The 24,133-nt window shown below is 44.8% G+C and overlaps 1 protein-coding gene across 5 annotated transcripts in view; it reads left to right on the top strand.

The window, feature by feature from the left end:
• The window catches only part of DYM (dymeclin), a 270,157-nt gene that overhangs the window by 142,028 nt on the left and 103,996 nt on the right, over positions 1-24,133 (top strand). Inside the window, exon 15 of one of the 5 annotated variants that reach the window (XM_084832891.1) lies at positions 17,503-17,667. The exons of the other annotated variants lie outside the window; for them this stretch is intronic. Coding sequence (XP_084689017.1) covers positions 17,503-17,667 — 165 coding nt within the window. The remainder of the gene's footprint in view (positions 1-17,502; positions 17,668-24,133) is intronic. 5 annotated transcript variants of the gene reach the window in all.

The following is a 24,133-nucleotide window of genomic DNA, read 5'->3' as shown; positions in this document are numbered from 1 at the left end:
GAGCACCACACCCTAGAGTCGGACACGACTAGTTGGGGTCACTTTTACCTTTTATTAAATGCGATCCTTAACTTTGAGATGATGTTGGGTTGTTCCATTACTTATGAGCCACCAACAATGTGTGTGTGTGTATGCCACTGGCTGTCCTTCCTGAATGGTTAGTGCCCCACTTTTGTCAACCCCCTTGAATTACAACTGAAAGTCCTGACTTCGCTCCCATCTGGGTGTGTTTCCTTTCAACTTCAATGTGGTGGTGTACAGAGGCCAACTGCCAAAACAGTTATTCTTGTTCCAATATTTCTGGCCCTGACTGTAGAACAAAAGGGATACGACCAGGGGTGCCTCACTTTTGAGGTGAGGCTGCTTCAGGATTGGACTGTTTCTTGCCAAGGCTAAATATTGGTCAATTTAAAGGTACCCTCGTGGATTGCCTAGCTGGAATGGTGACTTGGTAGTCAGGAAGACACTTGCATTTATTTGTACTTTGCATACTGCAGTGGGCAACTCTTTTAAGTTACAGAAGAGGACACATAGATCAATGAACTTAAGCCTCCAACAACACCAGGGACACCGCTCAACGAGACTGGTCTCAGTAGGCCTTCTGTCTGTCCCATCAGCCAGGACAGCTAGGCTGGTGAAGACTAGGGAGAGGGCCTTTTCTGTGGTGGCCCCCACTCTGTGGAATTCTCTCCCTAGTGACCTCTGCCCTGCCCCCTCTTTGATGAGCTTCCGCCGGGCTTTAAAAACCTGGTTCAGGCGGGCATTTGGGGTGGGTTAAGGTTTTTAGAGCGGCGTTGTTTTATTACGTCGTTTTATTCAGTTATTTATGTAAATTCATTGTATTTCATGTTATTAGTATTGTATGCCTCCTAGAGTGGCTGGGTAGTCAGCCAGATGAGCGGGTAATAAATCTAATAAATAATAAAAAAATGAACTTAAATTACAATAAAGGCAGGTAACCTAGTATACAAAACCAAGATCCTCTTGCTCCTAGTTGCCACAACTCTCCTGCCTATTTAGACTTTTGGCAGAACAAAAGAAATATTAGATAGGATGCTAGGATGATGTCATCCAAACTCCAAACTACACATGCACAAAAGCTTTAATTAATTTATTATTTATTTATTTCATTTCTATACCGCCCAATAGCCGAAGTTCTCTGGGCGGTTCACAAAAATTAAAACCAGACAGCACACAATAAAACAATTTAAAATATATAGAACATTAAAACCACAATATAACAATACAACCACAATAAAACCTAGCAGTGCAGGAGTTTAAACTACAGATTTAAAACAGCAAAGCTAGAAGTCTAGAAAGCTAAAATGCCTGCAAAAATAAAAAGGTCTTCACCTGGCGCCGAAAGGAATACATTGTAGGTGCCAGGCGAACCTCACTAGGGAGCTCATTCCACAGTCGGGGTGCCACAGCAGAAAATGCCCTCCTCCTAGTAGCCACCCGCCACATTTTTGGCAGGAATCGGGCCTGGAAATGGACTGGCAGCCAGTGCAGCTGGAAAAGTACTGGCGTAATATGAGCTCGTTGGCCAGTCCCTGTTAACAATCTTGCTGCCCTATTTTGGACCAGCTGAAGTTTCCGGACCGTTTTCAAAGGCAGCCCCACGTATAACACATTGCAGTAGTCCAGACGAGATGTTATCAGAGCATAGATAACTGTAGCTAGGCTATCTCTGTGCACATAAGGGCGTAGTTGGTATACCAGCCTAAGCTGATAAAAAGTGCTGCGTGCCACTGAGTTCACCTGTGCCTCAAGTGACAGTTCTGGATCCAAGAGCACCCCCAAACTATGAACCTGATCCTTTAGGGGGAGTGCAACCCCCTCCAGAACAGGTTGAATATCACCTAGCCGGGCAGACGAACCACCCATTAACAGTACTTCCTTCTTGTCTGAATTGAGTTTCAGTTTATTGGCCCTCATCCAGTCCATTACCATGCCCAGGCACTGATTCAGAACAGCCACCTGGGTTTGATGAGAAACAGAGGTAGAGCTGGGTGTCATCTGTATATTGATGGCACCTCAGCCCACACCTCCGGATAACCTCCCCCAGCGGTTTCATGTAGATGTTAAACAGCATAGGGGATAAAATAGGGCCCTGTGGAACCCCATGGCACAATTGCCATGACACAGAGCAATAATCCCCCAGCACCACCTTCTGGAATCGGCCATCCAAGTAGGAGCGGAACCACTGCAGTGCAGTGCCTCCAACTCCCAACCCAGATAACCTATCCAGAAGGATACCATGGTCAATGGTATCGAAAGCCGCTGAGAGGTCGAGGAGAATCAACAGGGTCGCACTCCCCCTGTCCCTCTCCCGTCAGAGGTCATCCTACAGGGGCTACCAAGGCAGTTTCCGTTCCAAAACCAGGCCTGAAGCCCAGTTGAAATAGATCTAGATAATCCATTTCATTCAACAGTGCCTGGAGCTGCTCTACAACCACCCGCTCAAGCACCTTACCCAGGAAGGGGATGTTGGCCACTGGCCTATAATAGTTAACATCCTCTGGGTCCAGGTTAGACATTTTCAGGAGTGGTCTAATTACCGCCTCTTTTAAAGCAGCAGGCACCACTCCCTCTCTCAAGGAGGAATTTACAACCTCCTGGACCCAGCCGGACATCCCCTCCTTGTTTGATTTAATAAGCCATGAAGGGCAAGGGTCAAGCACACAAGTGGTCGATCGGACTTGGCCAAGCACCTTGTCCACATCCTCAGGCCTCAGTAACTGAAATTCATCCAATAAAACTGGACCAGACAGTGCTCTGAACGCCTCTACCAATGGAACTGCATTAATCGTGGTGTCCAATTCATGACGAATCTGAGTGACTTTATCTTCAAAGTGCCTTGCAAACTCATCACAGCGTGCCACCGAGTGTTCCACCATCTCTCTCCCTGGCCCAGAATGTAACAGGCCGCGAACCACTCAGAAAATCTCCACTGGATGACACTGAGAAGATGCAATGCTGGTGGAAAAGAACTGTCTCTTTGCCACCCTCACCACCACAGAGTAGGCTTGATAGTGGGCTCTTACCTGTGTTCGGTCAGACTCAGCACGAGTTTTCCTCCACCTGCGTTCTAGACATCTCCCCTCTTGCTTCATTGCCCTCAGCTTAGGTATATACCAAGGAGCTGGCTGGGCTCTGCTCAGAGGGAGAGGGCGCTTGGGCGTGATCATGTCAACTGCCCGAGTCATCTCTGTGTTCCACAGAGCGACTTGGGCTTCAACAGGAGCACCAGCCATACCAGCAGGAAAATCCCCCCAAGCCCTCTGGAATCCATTGGAATCCATTAGCCTCCGGGGGTGGACCATTTTAATAGGTCCCCCACCCTTGCAGAGGGGGAAGGCTGCCAGGAGTCTAAACCTCAGCAGGAAGAGATCTGACCATGACAAAGGGACAGATGTTAATTCCTCCACTTTCAGATCACCATCCTCCTGCCCAGTCAAGAAAACCAGATTAAGCGTGTGTCCTTTTATACGTGTTGGGCCGATGACATGTTGGGACAGCCCCATGGTTGTCTGAACTTTTTTAATGGCTGAACTTCTCAGTATTACTTGTGTCTTGCAGTGTGTTGCAGTTGATCATTAGGTATTGGATTCTTTCTGTCTTTTCTTTCTGAAAATATGAGATACAAATATCTCTTTAAGTGCTAAAGAACATACATGGTTTGTGTACAGTTGGTGTAGAATTTTGGAATGACTTCGAAGTATCAGTTAGTACAAACAATATCTCTCCAAGTAGTATATGTTCTTTTCGGTATGGTTTATTAATTGGATTGGGAAATCAAGCCTAGCTTCTGAGAAACAATCCTTTAAAATGCAAGACTTAACCACAGCCTTGTTTGTTTCAAGAGATTTCTCTCCTACTGCTTGTTTGAACAATTTTTTTTTTAGAAATCACTATTCAGACTACTTGCCTTTTTCTTCCAAATATTTAAACACCATTTCCCCAGGACCTTTGGCTTTGTCTAATCAGAGTTATTGTCTCTACTCAAACATACTGAATAACTTTTGAAGGTAATATTGAAGAGCAGCCATTGCCTCATATGCATGTTAACTTTGGTTTTTCAATTGAATAGATCAGATACTGCTTGCAATTTGGTCCCATCTGAACAAACTTTATTCCCTGCGCTAGTGAGTTTCCTTCTCCGCCCCCTCGCCATGCAGTTCTGTAGTTACATACAAATATCAAGCTATGATGGAAAGTCATCCCTGTTGCCCTTACAGATACAGATTGCAAATTTGCAGAGAGGTCACTGTGAAAATTACTGCAACTGTAGAAAGCAAATCCTTCAATTCCACTGTATTTTTGAATTACCAAACCTGTGTCTAGCCAAAGGATAAAAATGATAGTATACTTTATTTACTTATTTTATTTATTTACAATATTTATATACCACTCCACATCAAAAGATTTTGGAGCTGTGAACAACAAAGTTAAAAGAACAAAACACCATGTTAAAACAATTAAAACATTTTAAAAGAAACAAATTCTGAATTTAATAAACCATGGCTGGTCACTCAAGGAAAGCCTCTCGAAATAACAATGTCTTCAGAAGGTGCCAAAAGCAACATGGCGTTAGCACCTGCCTGACCTCTAAAGGCAGGGAGTTCCACAGGAAGGGGTCCTCCACACTGACGGCTTTTTTTCCTGGTAGACTCCAGCTGGGCCATGAGTCCATGTGGAACCACCAGGGGCATGCCCTCTGATGACCTCAGAGGATGTCGATGGTATCAAAAGCCAATGAGAGGTCCAAGAGAATCAACAGGGTTGCACTCTCCCTGTCACTCTCTTGGCAAAGGTCATCCCACAGGGTGACCAAGGCAGTTTCCACTCCAAAACCAGGCCTGAAGCCTGATTGAAATGGGTCTAGATAATCAATTTCATTCAAGAGTGCTTGGAGTTGACTGGCAACTTCCCGCTCAAACGCCTTGCCTAGGAAGGGGATGTTGGCTACTGGCCTATAGCTGTTAACATCATCCAGGTCCAGGTTAGGTTTTTTCAGGAGTGGCCTAATTACTGCCTCCTTTAAGGAGGCCGGTACCACCCCTCTCTCAAGAAGGAATTTACAACCTCCTAGAGCCAGCCGGCCATTCCCTCTCTATTAGATGTAATAAGCCATGAAGGGCAAGAGTCAAGCATACAGGTTGACTGGAGTTGGCCGAGAATCTTGTCCGCATCCTTGTGCCTCAACCGCTGAAACTCATCCAGTAAAACCTCTGCTAATGGAACTGCATTATCTGTGGTATTTGAGTTGTGATGATTTGAGCGACTTTATCTTCAAATTGCCATGCATACTTGTCACAGTGTGCTACCAAGAGTTCCACCATCTCTCTCCTTAGCCCAGACTGTGCCAGGCCATGAACGACTCGGAAAAGTTCTGCTGGATGACACTGAAATGATGCAATGGTTGTGGTGGAAAAGAACTCCTTTTTGCCACCAAATCCGCATCTGGCCAATTACTTGTTGTGAATATAAAAGGAAATAAGCCCATGTGCCTTCCCCTGAGGTCCTTGGAGGAAGGGTGAGAATGGCAACAATAAAATACAATCCTTTTAATAGCAATGATCATATGAAGATATGAAGCTGCCTTGTATTGAATCAGGCTGTTGGTCCATCCAGTCCAGTACCATCTACTGCTCTATTCTGGTAGAAGCCTTTCAAGATCTCGCTCAGGTCTTTATCATCCCTTCTACCTGAAACTGGAGTTGCTAGGGATCTGGAGGCTTATGCATGTAAATCATGTGATCTCCTACAGAACATCCTTCTACTGCATTGCAGGGCATGAAATATAGCATGTACTTCAGAATTCAAAGAGCTTGTGAAGTATCCTGAGACTAGACTACATGGATGCAGGGGGAAAAATACCATTTTGCTCTGAGGGACAAATGGGGGGCGAGGGATATACTGGGGCCACACATACACACGAGCACATGCATGCACACGCATGCACACTTGTGCACACACACACACAAAAATGCACTTCTTGCCAATTTGGACATATTCCCACCAAGCTTAATTCTATGCGTGTCTACTTAGGAGTAAGGCCCAGTGCCACATCTTTCAGGCATGCAAAGCACAGCACAATTCTGAAATAAGACTGGGGTTTCCCTGCTTACCACTGACAAAAGCCTCCTTTCTTCAGTCTTTCTCAGGTCCTCCTTTCTGCAGTCTTTGGAAAAGTGGGTGGGGGCCATACAACCCATAGCCATAGCTGCATTCAGCCTTCAGGTTGTGCACCCAGATATAGCAAGTCCAAAAGTCTGGGCGGGGCCAAGGCACTGTTTGGCACAAATGTCAGTCACTCCCCAATCCATATCTCCCTCTCCTTACAGTTTTTGTTTCCATATCCCATGCCTTTCTACAAGTCCTATGTCTTAATTCCTATTCTGCTACTGCTCCTATACCTCCATTTGAACATAACATCCCATACTCTGTAGGAAGGTTTCTTCTAAACAAAGAAATTGCTCAGCTGTTGTACAGTGTTTGCAAAGTATATTTATCCACATTTTAAAATAGTTGCAATGTTTGGGGTTTGTGCTCACAGAAAGTCTACCTATACATAATTCCTGAAAAACATTGTTTGCCTTGGAGGAACTGGCTGCATGGTGAAAGAACTAGCTCTGTCAAAGCCATCTTGCTTCAACACAAATTATGGGAGTATTTTTCTTTTTAAAAAATGCTACTCCTTTTAAGACATCACAATGGGTTGCTCTCAAAATGTGGGTTACCCACAACATAAGGCAAACTGAAAACCTCCACATCTGATCATCGCCCCCCCTCTGTACATGTGTGTGTAATTTTGAAGCACTCTGCATATTAAGCATCTCTTTAAAAGTTACTTAAACCTCTACTTTCACTATTCTTTACAGAGGCAACATTTGGGTCACATGTCAAACTGATGGCTACATTTTTAAGAGGGGCTGTTAGAACCAAAAATATTTTGCATAACAAACAATATGTGCTTGTGTTTGTCTGATAAGGGAGAAGAAACAGTATACTATCTAGGTCATAATCAAGCTTGATAGAATTAGGTTTTTGTGGCTCTCGGTTTAAGAGAACTTCTGTGAGCTAACACATGTGGCACGTATTTGCCAAAGACTTGTAAATAAAATCTTACTTTTTTGTGAATACAGATATATGTATTATTCTCACGCTCTCCCTCTGTCCCACTATACTAACTACAGAAAGGCAGTATTTTGGATTTATTTAATAAGTCATAACATTTGTTTAGAGCTTTCAAGCATTCAAGCCCATTCATGTGCATTATGTAGGAGTAGTCCATACAACCCTGTGAGGTAAGTCTGTCATACTGTCCCGCATATTGCAGGTGAGGGACTGAGGCTAAGAGAGAGTAGGTTGCTGAAGGTCAGCTAGTACATTCATCGTAGAGGTGAGATGCGAACCAGGAACCTCCTGCTTTCTAGTTGTCCTTACAGCCACTGCACCACACTGGCTGCATTTGGACAAAATGCTAAGCCATAGTTTGTTAGCCATAGTTTGTTGCTTTAGCCATGAATTGTCTTGCAGACAAATAAACAAGGTGGCTGGTTTCTCTCGTGCCTATTTAGATAGATATTTCTACAAGATATAAGAAACTCAAGGTACGCTAGATGCTTGTAAGGACTTTAAAGTTTACAATTCATTTTTAATTTCAGCAGGATGGGGAAAAAAACGTGATAGAAAATCCTTTGGTGACCTAAATTAACCATCTCATAAATACCTTCTTACCCCAAGTTTCTCAAATGAGTACTTGATATCCCTGAGGCAGCCTGGGAGAACATGTTTGTTTCCAAGACTATCTTTTCTTTCTTTTGTGTTTACAAAAATTGTCTGACACATAATGTTTACACGAGGATTGGAACTATTTTTGTTCCCGTGGTGCTATGCACAGTCTCACATAACAGTGGTCTAGGAGCTTACCACCTGATGGGATGATCGAGCAAGCATTGGTGGATCATGGAGAGGCTGTTTCCCCCCTCCCCACTGCCCACTTTTGCAATTCCAACTGTTGTAGTATTGGGGGAGGCTTTGGATCCTACAATTGTTTGATCACATGTGGAAACAGGAGCAGCCTGCCCCATTTTGAGCATATAAAGCTGCAGTTTTGAAGAAAAAGCAGCAAGACTGATTTAAGAAGCCACTCTTCTCTTCCCCTGCTGATCCTATGACATGCTGATGCATGTGAATTCATGTGTCTGGCCATTGCTATCTAAAGTGGCTTTAAAGTATAGGGTCAGCCCAACCATTAACATACATTCTGAAAGCATTTTAGCATAGCAAGTTAACTGTGAAAACCCACAGCCATAAGCAGTGATTGACAGATATTTTGTTCTGTAAAAGCAGCCTACCCTTGCTGGGTTATGATGTGTGACTAATAAACTCAAATATATTTTATTTTAGGGCTGCTTTGATATCATAGTTTCCACACAGTGATCAATCTTAATTCTTTTCAGCATAAGTACATTGATTGCCCAACTGCTCCTTGTATCAGCTGCCTGAGTAGTGTACTTGTGGTGAAAAGTACACTCACACCACACTTCAGACAATAAGAGTACACACTTTTTCTTCAAGCGTTACAGAGCTTGATCTCCATTAGAAATTATGATGAATGTTAGGAGTGACCCTTATTTAAGCGTATAAAATTTTGATTCTGTATGAGTAGCAGTTCTAACAGTAGTAGTTTATTTTTCCTCTTAATACTTCTTAATTAAAATGTTTATATCCCATTTCATCCCCAGTGGATTCCTCAAGGCTGTTAACAACCATTATTTAAAACATAACACCTAACTAAAGCAACATTAAAACTATTAATAGAGGAAGGAGGTGGGGGAGGGCAAAGCCTATCTGGTCAGGTCCCCATTACTCTTATTTATTTATTCATTCATTCATTCATTCATTCATTTCATTTCTATACCCGGTTCACAAAAATTAAAACAGCACACAATAAAACAATTTAAAATATATAGAACATTAAAACCACAATATAACAATACAACCACGATAAAACCTAGCAGTGCAGGAGTTTAAAATACAGATTTAAAACAGCAAAGCTAGAAGTCTAGAAAGCTAAAATGCTAAAATGCCTGCAAAAATAAAAAGGTCTTCACCTGGCGCCGAAAGGAATACATTGTAGGTGCCAGGCGAACCTCACTAGGGAGCTCATTCCACAGTCGGGGTGCCACAGCAGAAAATGCCCTCCTCCTAGTAGCCACCTGCCTCATTTCCTTTGGCAGGGGCTCACGGAGAAGGGCCGCTGACGATGATCTTAAGGTCCAGGCAGGCACATATGGGAGGAGGCGATCCTTCAGATAACCTGGCCCCAAGCCGTTAAGGGCTTTGAATGTTAATACCAGCACTTTGAATCGGGCCCAGAAATGGACTGGCAGCCAGTGCAGCTGGAAAAGTACTGGCGTATGTGAGCTCGCTGGCCAGTCCCTGTTAACAATATTGCTTCCCTATTTTGGACCAGCTGAAGTTTCCAGACCGTTTTCAAAGGCAGCCCCACGTCTAACGCACTGCAGTAATCCAGATGAGAAGTTATCAGATCATGGATAACTGTAGCTAGGCTATCTCTGTCCAGATAAGGGCGTAGTTGGTATACCGGCCTAAGCTGATAAAAAGTGCTCTGTGCCACTGAGTTCACCTGTGCCTCAAGTGACAGTTCTGGATCCAAGAGCACCCCCAAACTTCGAACGTGATCCTTTAGGGGGAGTGCAGCCCCCTCCAGAACAGGTTGAATATCACCTAGCCGGGCAGACGAACCACCCATTAACAGTACTTCCTTCTTGTCTGAATTGAGTTTCAGTTTATTGGCCCTCATCCAGTCCATTACCGTGCCCAGGCACTGATTCAGAACAGCCACCTGGGTTTGATGAGAAACAGAGGTAGAGCTGGGTGTCATCTGTATATTGATGGCACCTCAGCCCACATCTCCGGATAACCTCCCCCAGCGGTTTCATGTAGATGTTAAACAGCATAGGGGATAAAATAGGGCCCTGTGGAACCCCATGGCACAATTGCCATGACACAGAGCAATAATCCCCCAGCACCACCTTCTGGAATCGGCCATCCAAGTAGGAGCGGAACCACTGCAGTGCAGTGCCTCCAACTCCCAACCCAGACAACCTATCCAGAAGGATACCATGGTTGATGGTATCGAAAGCTGCTGAGAGGGCCAGGAGAATCAACAGGGTCACGCTCCCCCTGTCCCTCTCCCGTCAGAGGTCATCCTACAGGGCGACCAAGGTAGTTTCCATTCCAAAACCAGGCCTGAAGCCCGATTGAAATGGATCTAGATAATTTACAACCTCCTGGACCCTTCCGCTGTCTTGGCTTCCATGTGCGCGGAGCTTCACTGACCAAGAAAGTCTGCACAGTGAAGCAACAGCACATGGAAATCCCTGCTGTTACCTCTGATCTTTGATCCAAAATAACAGTAGGGATACCTCTCCCCACCTCCTCCCAGCCCTGGCAGGGGCAGGGCTTATGGAGGGAGTGGGCCACGGGAGTGGTGCCAGCCTCTGTTGACCAGATGCAGATTTTCCATGTGCTGCATCCCTGCCATACAGACATTCTCTGAATCTCTAGTGGTAATGGAACATAGAGTAGGATCCCTGAGGTTGATCTCAAAGTCTGGGCAGGTTCATATGAGAGAATGTAGTTCTTGAGATATCCTGGTCCCAGCTTATTTAGGGCTTTGAAAGTTAGCACCAGCACTTTAAATTGAGCCAATAAATGAATACACAGCCAGTGAAGCTGTTATAAGGTGGGACTTATATGGTCCAGGTTCCAGTCAGCATTCTGGCAGTCACATTTTGAACTAGTTGCAGGATTAAAGGCAGCCCGATATGGAGAGCATTGGAACGATCGAACTTGGATCTGGGACTGGGACATGAATGGCTGAAGCCTGGTCTAATTTTAGTGGGATAGGTAAACTAGTCAAAGGCGGTAAAAGTGCTTCTAATTACCACCACTATCTAGATATCCTAAGAAAGTGCTGGATCTAGGAGCACTTCCAAGTTTTGTACCTGATTCTTTGAGGATAATGTACAATCAGGGCCAGAAATACTGGAACAAGGATAACTGTTTTGGCAGTTGGCCTCTGCACACCACCACATTAAAGTTGAAAGGAAACACACCCAGATGGGAGCGAAGTCAGGACTTTCAGCTGTAATTCAAGGGGTTTGACAAAAGTGGGGCACTAACCATTCAGGAAGGACAGCCAGTGGCATGCACACACTCTCATCATTGGTAGCTCATACGTAATGGAACAAATGGCTGACAAGCAGCTGCATGGCCAGGTGTGGCCTGTTTCCTGGGTGCCCCATGACCAATCAAGCAGATGAAAGGCCTGGAGGTGGTTCTAAGTGTTACATTTGCATTTGGTAGCTGTTCACTGGAACTCCCAACATGAGGTCCAAAGAGGTGTCCATGCGAGTGAAGGAGGCCATCATTAGGCTGAGGAAACAAAATAAACCCATCAGAGAGATAGCAAAAACAGTGGGAGTGGCCAGTACAGCAGTTTGGAACATCCTGAAAAAGAAAGAATTAACTGGCAAGCTCAGCAACAGCAAAAGGCCTGGAAGACCACGGAAGATAACTAAAGTGGATGACTGTGTCATGGTGGACACTGAGCCCATAGAATCCCAGAGTAGTTCTGATTCTGAGGAAGAGCAGTCGCTCCTGGGAGGGGAGCGCGCTCCTCTTTCCCAGGGCCAACAGCTGTCAGAGATTCCTCCCACCAACATTCCTAGCTTAGAGAGCAGTCCAGGGAGTAACGGAGAGCGGGTAGCAGACTTGGTGGACGCGCGACGCAGACGCAGAGAGCGGCGCCAGATGGAGGATGCGGAAAGGAGGCGTAGTGCCCGGTTGGCGCGCAAACAACGGCTGCGCCCAGAGGATCCAAGGGAAAAGGGGAGAGACTCCCCCTAGTCCTTAAGCTCAGGGGGTCTGCCAGTAATTCCCTTTCAAACGGGGACCAACTGTTCCAACTTAGGGCATAGGTACAGTGCTGCTCGGATCTAGTTGCAAACGGTATAGTTGTTAAGTTGTAAAAGAAGAATAACGCTTTGAAAGGAAGTCCTTTGTCTGTGTCTGGACTTGGCTAGTGGATTAGACTGAGAGAGGCCTCCAAAGAGCCCTTGACAGACTGCAGAATTCTGCTCATGGTGAAGAGGAACCCTTTCACAACATCTAGCCAGGTCAAGAATGCTCTTGCAGAGGTAGGCATGTCATTGTCAACATCTACAGTCAAGAGACGGCTTTATGAATGTAAATACAGAGGCCTCACAACAAGGTGCAAACCGCTGGTAACGCTCAAGAAAGACAGGCCAGATTAGCCTTTGCCAGCAAACACTTTAAAAAGCCTGCCCAGTTCCGGAATAAGATTCTTTGGACTGATGAAACCAAGATTACCTTGTACCAGAACGATGGGAAGAGAAAAGTGTGGAGAAGGAAAGGAACAGCTCATGATCCAAAGCATAACACATCATCTGTCAAACATGGTGGAGGCAGTGTTATGGCCTGGGCATGCATGGCTGCCAATGGAACCGGGTCACTGGTATTTATTGATGACCTGACCGCTGATAAACGCAGCGGGATGAATTCTGAAGTGTATAGGGCTATACTTTCTGCTCAGATTCAGCCGAATGCTGCCAAACTGATAGGACGCCACCTCGTATTGCAGATGGATAATGACCCAAAACATACAGCAAAAGCTACCCAAGAGTTTCTGAAGGCAAAGAAGTGGGATGTTCTTCAATGGCCAAGTCAGTCACCTGATCTCAGTCCAATAAAGCATGCGTTTCACTTACTGAAGACAAGATTGAAGGCAGAAAGACCCACAAACAAGCAGCAGCTGAAGGCAGCTGCAGTCAAGGCCTGGCAAAGCATCTCAAGGGAGGAAACTTAGCATTTGGTCATGTCCATGGGTTCCAGACTTCAGGCGGTCATTGACTGCAAAGGATTTTCATCCAGGTATTAAAGGCGATCCTTAGGTTTGAGATGATGTTGGGTTGTTCCATTACTTATGAGCCACCAACAATGGGTGTGTGTGTATGCTGCTGGCTGTACTTCCTGAATGGTTAGTGCCCCACTTTTGCCAAATCCCTTGAATTACAGCTGAAAGTCCTGACTTCGCTCCCATCTGGGTGTGTTTCCTTTCAACTTCAATGTGGTGGTGTACAGAGGCCAAATGCCAAAACAGTTATCCTTGTTCCAATATTTCTGGCCCTGACTGTATCTCTATCTAGAAGAGGCTGTACACCGAAACCTGTGTCAGCTGGACTCCAAACATATGCATCCATTTTAAGTTAAATTGGAATTACATTTTAGCTTGTTGGCCATAGTTAATTCCTGAACGGGCACCATATTCAAGTTCAGGACCTCCACTACCTTCTTAAGATCAGAAGATGGAATGATAGAGTTGAGAGTCAGCCCTGACCATTGGATGACTTCTCCCAGAGGTTTCATAAAAAGCATGGGAGTCAAGGTGGAACCTTGTACACCATGGGGTGGAGCAGCTGTCTCCCAGTACCACCTTCTGAGGCTGACCCTCCAGGAATGACCCAGAGCTACTGAAAGACAGTGAATCCCAGTCCCATACCAGCAAGATTGACAATAGTAAATGCTGCTGAGAAGTCTAGGAAAAGCAACAGGACTGCACTCACCACATCCATCTTGTGGCACAGGTCATTTGCATATACAGGTTGGTAGTTGTTCAGATCACCTGGATCAAGAGTAGGGTTCTTCAAGGTGGGCCTCACAGTAGCCTCTTTAGGAACAATCCCCTCTCCCAGAAGGGCATTAACCACATGAGACCCAGATAGACCAGACAAGAATCAAGCATACATATGGTTAATCTCACATTTCCAAGTAATTCTGTCCATATCTCCAGGTAGAACATGTAAGAACTGTAGAACTCTGAGACATTCCTAGAGCATAGTCTTCCACCAGTTCTTAGAAATGTTACTTTTGAGAAAAGGATAAAATGAATGGCAATCAATTAATAGAAGAAATGTACCCACTCAACTAGATTGTCTTCTGAAAGAGAATTGGCAAAATCCAATGAGGTGTTTTCGCTCTGCCAATTCTGTTGCACAAGCAGCTTCCACTGCTTGTGCAACAGCAATTCAGCACCTCCAGGACACCTGAAATGAGCAGAAACACTTGTTTCTGGAAGGAGACAGGTTGGTGGAGCTTGCATAAGGAAGCGCTGATGACCTGCCTCCTTCTAGAAACAAGTGTTTCTTCTTGTTTCAGGGTTTCTCTGAGGAAGTTCCCCATCTCCCTTGCATAAGCACATTGGGTCCCGCTTGCACAAGGGAAATCAATGGGACCTACAGCTTGCAGAAGGGAATCAGTGGGGCATAAAGGAATCGACAGGCGTAAGCACCCTGAGACTACTAAGAGCTTTAGGATACATGCGGAGAGGTATAGAGGATCCTGAAATCTCAAACATGTCCCTTTCTGTGTGCCTGGGTGCGTTTGGGAGTGCATGAGCGGGTGCACTTTAATTGCTGATGTCTTGATAACTGGGTATGTCTGATCATCTTTATAAATAGCTTTTTGCAGTTACTCAGTCTCTGAAATAGGGTTCTTAATATCATTTGTTTGTTCTCTTGAGATATTATTTTTATATTGGTTTGGCTGCGCACACTCTTGGCTCTTATTTTGGATCTTATAGAGTGGTAGTTCAAGAACATAAATATTTTTTAAAATATTTCTTTAGTTGAAACAGAACAGATGATAACATTTTATTTTCTAATAACTCTTCTGATTTATGCAGCACATAACCCTGGAAAAAAATTATACACTGAGAAGGCACTAGACATATTGTATTGGTTTCATTATCTCCTAAAATGGCAGAGTTTCATCCTTAAGTAAGAACAACTGTTTTCAGTAGGAAAACTCCAAACCACACTTACTGATTTCTCAGGCTCTAGTTACCCAGACATTCCAAATGCTAACTTTTTAGATGGTGATATCAAACATTTCAGTGCTTTACTGCCACATAGCTAGAAATTAAGTTTACTGTTTGCAAGAGGAAAATGTGCAGCCTCTAATCTGTTGTGGGTAGCACATACCTCTTTTCCCCACCCACTCACAAAGAGAGAATGCCTGCTAGTTGCTTTTGGGGTTAAGAAGCAGAAAGAAGTCTCTGGGAGAGTGCATTATTTTTGCTTTAATAACTTCCTTTTCATTGATTTTAGTAATAAAATGCAGATATTAAGTACATATTTTCTTTCAAAAAGCAAAGTAATTGGCAGTTTAAAAAAGAGAACCTTGCAGAAAGCATAACCACATACTGAACCTGGTATACAAGTCAACCTAATTTTTTCTTCCTAGGAGAAGGCAGGGGTCTTTGAGAGCAGGATTTTGAAAACAGTGTCAGGGCAATCCAACAAAATTTTGGTAGAGGGTTTTACAAATATTGTGGGCAGCCAGACAGGAAGAATGCAAGACTGGCCTCTGTATCTGTACCGCTTGTGGGGTGGGTGGCGTATCGCCTGATGAAACTTCTAGGTTGCCATTTAAAATCATTAATTAAGACTAGGAACTAATTTCAGCACTTCACTGATTAGGTGTACAAATACACAAGATTGGATGATGAGAGGGGAGAAGTTCAAACCTTAACTCACCATTTTCTCCACTGCAATCACTACTTTCTCCACTGCAGTGTTTTCCCCAAGCACTTTGCTTTTGTCAGTAGGAATGAATGGCAACCATTCCCCTATATGGGTGAAAGTAAGGGGCGGTACTTGGGGCTACTACTGGAGCTGAATTTGTCCCTGCTGAACCTAGAGCCAGGAGTGGAAGCTGGCCCCTCCACCCCTTGAATTTCAACTGTGTCCCCTAAAATGTAGTGGGAGCTATCGGCCTGGTTCACACAACACAGCAGCTCAACATATCATTTTCATTTCATTGATTACATATCTATACTGCTCAATAGCTGAAGCTCTCTGGGTGGTTTGCAAAGATTAAAACCTTAAAATATGTTATAAAAATCATTTACATAAAACATATAAACAGACAACACACAGAGAGATGCACATATATCTAGAATAATTTCAAATGATCAATAATAAGAAAAATCTAGAACTTAAATAAAGCCTCAGGCCAATTGCCTGAGAAAAGAGGAAGGTCTTAACCTGGTGCACCGAAAAGATAACCATGTTGGTGTCAGGCGGCCCTTGTCAGGGAGATCATTTCATAACCAGGGGCCCACCACAGAGAAGGCTCTCTCCCTTGTTGCCACCTTCTGAGCTTCCCATGGAGGAGGCACTTGGAGGAGGGCCTTAGATGATGAATGTTGAGTATAGGTAAGTTCATGCCAGGAGAGGCACTCCATCAGGTATTGTGGCCCCATCCCCATGACTTAATTTACCCACAGGGGCTGTTGTATAGTGTCAGATGCCTGCAGGCACCCTTTTTGCATGCCGTGGTTTGTCATATCATGCAAACTCAGGCGACAACAGTTGTTTGAGGGTTAAATGGTTGCATTATTTAATGGTTGTCTAACCCTGAAACAACCCCTGCTGCCTGGATTCGCATGACATAACAAGCCATGGCAAAGCAGGCACCTTTGGTCGCCGTGCAAAAATGGCATCTGCATACACCAGGTATGAGGTGACAACCCCCATGGGTAAATTAACCCATGGTGGGTTGTCATGATGTACGAACAGATCCATTGAGATCCAAGCGGACCTGTCAACCTACCCTTGTCCTGAGTTCTGTTTCTTGCTCACACTACAGTGGGATGAATGCTGGGAACTGGGGGAGAGAGAGAGAGAGAGAGAGAGAAATTAATTACAGCAGAGCTAAATGTCTGAGTGATACTTCCCAAGAAGCTTCTGTTTGTGCAGCAGGAAGACAGAAGTGGATATATACTGCAAAACAAAACCCCAGAACTTAAGGCAGTACCATGATGATTCATGGGCAGTAGGACTAACCAGCCTATAACTCCCTAACTGTTGTGGCAAACTGGGTTATTGTTAACTGCTAGGTTTCTAAAGGCTGCTGGGAGAACCTCAAAGCAGTAACTTAGCAATGAATTTGGCCTTTTCATTCCTCTAGTTGAAGATGGCAGTTTGTATAAAACCACACAAGCTGTGTAACTGTTCCCATAACATTTTATATTACATCTTGGCACAAGAGTATTTGTCTTTAAGTTGCATGAAAAGGTGGTTTGAATTTTTCCCTAAAAGTAAATCCACAAACATTGGTGTGTTTACACACACCCTCCCTGCTAAAGCCGGCAACCTCCTTTGCGTCACTAATGAAATCATCCGGGGTTGTTGCAGAGACTATCCACCCTTTCTGCTTTTACAGTTTTTAACTTTTTTTAAACTGCTGCTTTGCTCTTTGACATCTGCCACTGACTTGTTTGGATCATGTTTGGGTGCAGCTTTCTTAAAGGAAAATTCCTGTTTGTTTTTTCTTTTCTTTTTCTTCTTTTCTTTTCTTCCCTTTACTCTTGTCTTGCAGTTACACCTGCCGCCACTTGCGGAGATATGTCTGTGTCTTGGACAAACTCTATTTCCCCCACTCCCACTGCTCTACGCTGCAGCATTGCTTCTTGAGCCTCAGTGACAATGGAGAGGAGCTGTTGTCTTTAACTTGTTCTCACATTCTCAGATCCTATGCTTCCAGGTTATTAACCTCTGCTCTCCATTTACTGCATGCTGCATGCTCTGTGTGACTGGTCTGTGCATGCGAAAGGGAATGAATGGGTGGAGGGAGGGAGGGATGGTTCTGGACCACCAGTACCTGTTTACTCACTAACAGTCCCTTTGTGTCTTAAGACACATGTAGTTATAAACTTCAGGTCCAACATGGCTTCACAGTAAATAATATGGGGTGTATTTCCACAAGCTTACCATAGTTTTAATTTGCAAGCATTTCTGACTCAAGATATATAAATACTTTAGAGCCCCTACTTCACAGAACCCTTTCCACATCAACTTGTGGAACCCCTGGCATAGCCAACTATTCTGAGAGATGTTCTAGAGCAGGGGTAGGCACCATGTGCCTTCTAGGTGTTTTGGACTATGGTTCCGATAATCCATGACTATTGGCCATGCTGGTTGGGTCTTATGGGAGTTGTAGTCCAAAACATCTGGAGGGCACCAGGTTGGGGAAGGCTGCTTTATTCTTGAGTCATGCAGGACCTATCTGTCGTTCAGAGAAGCTCATATTTTATTCATCTTCTCATTCAGGAACCCCTGGTAAGTTTCCAGGGAATCTTGGGGTTCCATGGAACATGGTATGAAAACCATTGCTTTAGGATGGAGTTAGATGTTATGACAGTTATGGGACTGGTGCTAAAAACCAGCAGCAACTGACATCTGGCAAAATGTTTCTCCACTCCAATCCATTGGCTGCCACCTGCAGGGCAAGGGAAAGTCACACTGTGATGATGACATCACATGGTTGAATATTAGATATTAGCCTCCTTCATGCATAGAAAGGAAGTGGGGCCAAACTGCTGGCCCTGCCCCAGTGCACACTCCTTTGCTGGCCCCAGCCGTCACTGGCCACATGGGATCAAGCACGTGGATTGTCTGAGCAGCTGTTCATGTATAGCCTCCCCTTTGCAGACGTCTATATAAGCCCATGGATGTCAAGGGGGCACGGCCAGCAGTGGGGTATGATATCGGGGCATGGCTACGGCTCAGACCCCCTTCTCTTCTACTCCTGGAGCCACTTTACTCATATTGGAATAAGCTGCTTGATATGTCTACTTGGGAGAGTGGAGAAACGGACGTAAGATTGATGTTTTTGACAGCAGCCCCATATTATTTCTTCCTTTCTGAGACTACTGGGAAAATGGCAGTGGTCACAGCTAGATTGAGTGATGGGCTGAATTTAGAACTTGGTTCCACACACACTTACCTTTTTCTGCAGTTCCTAGTGTGCTTGTTTCTTTTTCCAGGAGATGGAGTCAGGAGACTAGGGAAGCATGAAAGTTTACTAAGCAGACCTTGCTTTTTACTTGTTATCATCCCTTATTCTGGAACTGATCTGTTGTTTGACAGGCTCAGACTAGTCCTTTGGTCCAGTGAATGGTCTACTAGTTCCTGACAACTGAGCAGTACATTTTAGCAGATAAGATTGGGAAAGTGTTGAGCAGACACTCTACCCAGCAGCAAATCACACGTCTGTGTAATTATGTGGAAATCACCAAAAGCTAATTGAGATAAATAAACATTTTAAAATAAATTAATAGCATTTCTGAGTTGCTTTTCCAATTTGTGAAATGCTCAAGGCAATATACGTTAAAAAGTCTACCACTAAGAACAAAGCGCAGTACAGTTTTTCTGGATATAATAGTACATTTAAATTCAAGCTACACTTGCTTTACACATTCTTTAATGTATTATGACTGGTGCCAAGAATTTTGGGAAAGCAAGGAAAATATTGCATGACAAAATTTGACCAGAACATGGAGAGCATCCAGAATGGAAATAACAGTATCCTGGGTATGCAAGCATATAATGGCACAGAGACCACACAGTAAACATAAATAAAACCAGCTTGATTGTCAAGGGAAGAAAAAAATGTGGCATGCAGTTTGAAATAGTTTTCCCTTCCCAGAACAAACGGAACAGTATAGTAGTTGATAGAGTTATTGCTGAGGGGTCCTAGGAGAAGATGAAAACCCAGTGGTAGGAGAGAGGTTTCCAAGCTGTTCAGATTAAAACCAAGAGTAAGAAATGTTTTATCTGAAGAAACATCCATAGGCATGAAGTTTCATTGGAATGAACAGAGTTGTCACTTGAGGATGGCATCAGAGGCTTTGCTGCATCAAGAAGGGGAATAAAATCAATATCTTGGACCAGGGGTGCAGAACCTCAGGCTTGCAGCCAAATCCAGCCCCTCAGATGGCCAGGCCTCTTTCCCTGACCATAAATCATGTGGTGGTATTAAAGCTTGTGTGCATTCCCGTTCTACAAGATTGAAATGCCTCTCCTAATATTTATTTATGTATGTATGTATGTATGTATGTATGTATGTAAGTTCTTAATCACCCATCTGGCCAGTCACCTGGCCACTCTGGGCGATGTACAACAGTACAATGTAGAACAGTAAAATTATACAATAAAGCATGGTTTAAAAATGCCCTAACTCACCCCAAATGCCTGCCTGAACAACCGAGTTTTCAATGCGTGGCAGAAGCTCATTAAAGAGGGAGCATGGTGGAGTTCCCTAGGGAGGGAGTTCCACAGAGTGGGGGCCACCACAGAGAAGGTCCTCTCCCTCGTCCTCACCAGCCTAGCTGTCCTGGCTGATGGGACAGAGAGAAGGCCATCCAAGGCTAATCTTGTTGAGCGGCCTATCTGTTGTTGCTGGAGGCACTCCTTGAGATAGGCTGGGCCAGAACCATATAGGGTTTTAAAGGTCAAAACCAACACCTTGAATTTGGCCCTGAAAACAACTGGTAACCAGTGCAACTCCTTCAGCACTGGAGTGATGTGCTCACGCTGGCGGCTGCCTTTAATCAGGCGAGCCACTGTGTTCTGCACCAGCTGCAGCTTCTGAACTGTCTTCAAGGGTAACTCCACGTAGAGCACATTAGAGTAGTCTAGATGAGAGGAGACCAGGGCATGTACTACCGATGGGAGCAGATGGTCAGGAAGGTAGAGGCACAGCTGCCATATCAGATGGAGTTGGTACAACACTGTCCGGCTCACAGCTGACACCTGAGCCTCCATGGACAGCCAGGAGTCTAAAATGACCACAGGCTGCGGACCTGGTCTTTCAAGGGTAGCGGTACCCCATTCAACACTAGATCAACATCCCCCAATCTCCTCTTTTCTCCCACCAAAAGTACCTCGGTCTTGTCAGGGTTCAGCTTCAGCTTATTCCTCCCCATCCAGCCACTCATCGTCTCCAGACATTAAGACAGGGATTCCACGGCCAACCCTGGTGAAGATTTGAATGAGAGGTAGAGCTGCGTGCCATCCTAAGGCTTAGTTACTGGCAGCAAGGGCTTTAAGCTACAATAGGCTGGTATGTAGAGGCCTGCCCATTTAGCTTTTGGCACCACCCGCCACTGGAATGCATCCCCCAAGAGCTTCTCCAAAATGGAATTTGGCCCTCAAGGTGAAAGAGGTTCAGTACCTCACAGCAGGCCACTAGGATTGTGAGCTGCCAAATGGAGAATTCTGAGATGGCCGAGTGCTGCCATGTCTCACAGCCCCAATTTTGATCCCTATCCAAGGAAAGAAGTGAACTGAGTAGGGCCAGAGGCGGTGGGTGGCTAAAGAGGAAGTCTTCAACCAACATTGGATAGGCAGTGTCATGTGTGGAGATGAAGAAAAGGAAGTAGAGCAACTCTGCTTAGTAATCACAGGAGTTACCTGGCAAGAGTCTTGCATGGCATCCTTGCATGGCTCTTCCACAGACTCTATCTTTGGAAGACAATCTTACTCGGTCATGAGTGATCGCCATGATGATGATATTATCACAGCGTTAGGGACATCGTAAATACATTGTGTTAGAGGTGAACATCTTCCCTATATCAAATGTCAGAATTCATCAGTAGGTATGGAACTGCAGGACAAAAATACAAATTATCTTGGCAGTTCAAGTTCCCAAACCCACCTTGGTTAACAGAACACAAAGGAGAGGAAAGCATTTGACAGGAACAGCTGACAGAAGGGAGACGTTCATAGCCACTCCTGTATCAATCATTCTCCCTGCAAATGTCCCCAAGCTGGCTTCCTTACTGTTTCAGAACATGGGCTGGGATGAATATGTGAAAAACAGACTAGGGGACATTTTCAGGTGAGAAATGCCAGTTCTTCCCCCTTCCATTTGCTTACAAATAAAAAAAAACATAAGAGGCGGCACCCCATGTTGGGCCCCATGCTGTCTAGGTCCTCAGTAAACACCACTAGAAAATGTCTAGCAGAACAGCCAAATGCCAGTGCTGAATGTTCACATTCTGACTCTTGAGTAGCTGAAAAAGATTTTGCATCTTCCCTTCCAACCTTTGTTATCTTGTGCCAAATGGATAAAAGAATTGCCATGTCCTTTTTCCTACACTCATTTGGAGATCTATTTTTGTCATCAGATGTAGTCCCTTTGCAAGTTTGACTCTGTCTAAGCTAATCACTCAGTTCTTGATGCATACAGTGATAGTAGGCAGCTCAAAGGAGATAGTTCATTTTATAAAGCTAAACAATCTAATGGGTACTTCTGTTTTCACAGTTTTGCCTGTCTGCATGAGATCAGGAAAATGTTTTTGAAGATCCTGGTGTACTTAACTATGGAAACACTATTATAGAGATTTTAAAGTGTTTTCCTGACAAGTAACATTGGCAATTCATGGATTGGTTATATAACCCTAAAATTAAGTTCAACAAATGGGCAGTCATGAACAGCGTAGCTTGGTATATCTTGGCCTGGGCAGCATCTTCTACTCCTTGGGCTACTTCGCTTGGCAGTTCATAAGAACAAATTGCCCAAGTGTCATCAGATACTTTTTTCAACCAGCCTACTCTTGGTAGCCCACTTTACATGATGCCATAAAGCACAGGTGGGAAATCTGTGGCCCTCCAGATGTTATACTCCAGCTCCCATCAGGCACAGCCAGCATGAGCAGTGGTCAGGGACAATTGGAGTTGGAGTCCAACAACATCTGGAGGCTCACAAGTTCCCCACCTTGGTATAAAGTATTTTGGTGGTTGAAATCCTGTGGAAGGAGCTCAGAGGTCCATCATAATAGTGTGACAGAGGATAAAGGTATGAAGTCAAGAGGCTGAAAATAATTGTGTAGATATTAAAGGGAAAACGTAGGCCACAGTTCAGTGTATAGTTATACTATACAAGTCCTACTGAAATCTGTGGAGTTTACACATAATTGTGTGTTGGATGGATTACATAGGCTTGGATCCAGACTTAGTAATATTTAGGGTAGGCACATTGAAATTGGTGGGTGCTATCTCTGTCTCAGTGGGGGTCCTCCAATTCTGCTGCCTCCTGCTACTTCCATTCAGACCGCACGGCTTGGGGTTCTGAATGGTGTGAGCAGCCCTGGTATCGATCACATTCACCCTCTTCCAAGCGGGATAGACAGTCTCCATCTTGTTGGGATCCCCATTGATACCCCTATTGTGTTGATGACCCTCATTGGAGATGTGACCTGGATATTGGTGAGGATATATATGGCTCACGCCACTGCTATCCAGATTGTTTCTCGCCTGATCAGTGCTGATGCACCCTATCAGTTATGGTATCGAGGCCACCTCTGACTCAGGAAATGTTCGCAGTTACTCCTCCAGTGTTCCCTTCAACGTCGACAGTTCCCACCGTACCATCAACCCAGGAGCCAAATGCAGTGTTGATAGCTGTTCCCATGATAATGTCAGGGTGGACACTGAGCCCATAGAATCCCAGAGTAGTTCTGATTCTGAGGAAGAGCAGTCGCTCCTGGGAGAGGAGTGCGCTCCTCTTTCCCAGGACCAACAGCTGACGGAGATTCCTCCCACCAGCATTCCTAGTTTAGTTAGCAGTCCAGGGAGTGACCAATCACAGATAGCAGACTTACTGGATGCGTGACGCAGACGCAGAGAGCGGCGCCAGATGGAGGGCGCGGAAAGGAGGCGAAGTGCCAGGTTGGCGCGTAAACAACGGCTGCGCCCAGAGGCTCCAAGGGAAAAGGGGAGGGACTCTCCCTAGTCCTTAAGTTCAGGGGTCTGCCAGTAATTCCCTTTCAAACGGGGACCAACTGTTCCAACTTAGGGCATAGGTACTGTGCTGCTCAGATCTAGTTGCAATCGGTATAGTTGTTAAGTTGTAAAAGAAGAATAAAGCTTTGAAAGGAATTCCTTTGTCTGTGTCTGGACTTGGCTACTGGTTTAGACTGAGAGAGACCTCCAAGGAGCCCTCGACAGATACCACCAATGGAACAGTTTACACTGCTTAGCTGTTTGTGTCCTACCCCCACTCATACTTGCCCGATCTATTGGGGCCTTGTGGCATTACGTCCCACGACAACAAGAAGGGGTGTCTCCACCTTCGGGATCAGAGTAGTATCAATATGACTCAATGTCCTATTCTTGAGTTTCTCCACCCATATCATCCTTGGATGCTGTGGTGGGGAATCTGTTTC

The sequence above is a fragment of the Heloderma suspectum genome, chromosome 2, assembly GCF_057233095.1.
Source record: "Heloderma suspectum isolate Gila_16-S chromosome 2, 16-S_ref, whole genome shotgun sequence".
Classification (NCBI taxonomy): domain Eukaryota; kingdom Metazoa; phylum Chordata; class Lepidosauria; order Squamata; family Helodermatidae; genus Heloderma; species Heloderma suspectum.
The sequence above is the reverse complement of the archived record's forward strand: the minus strand, read 5'-3'. Positions and strand labels throughout refer to the sequence as shown.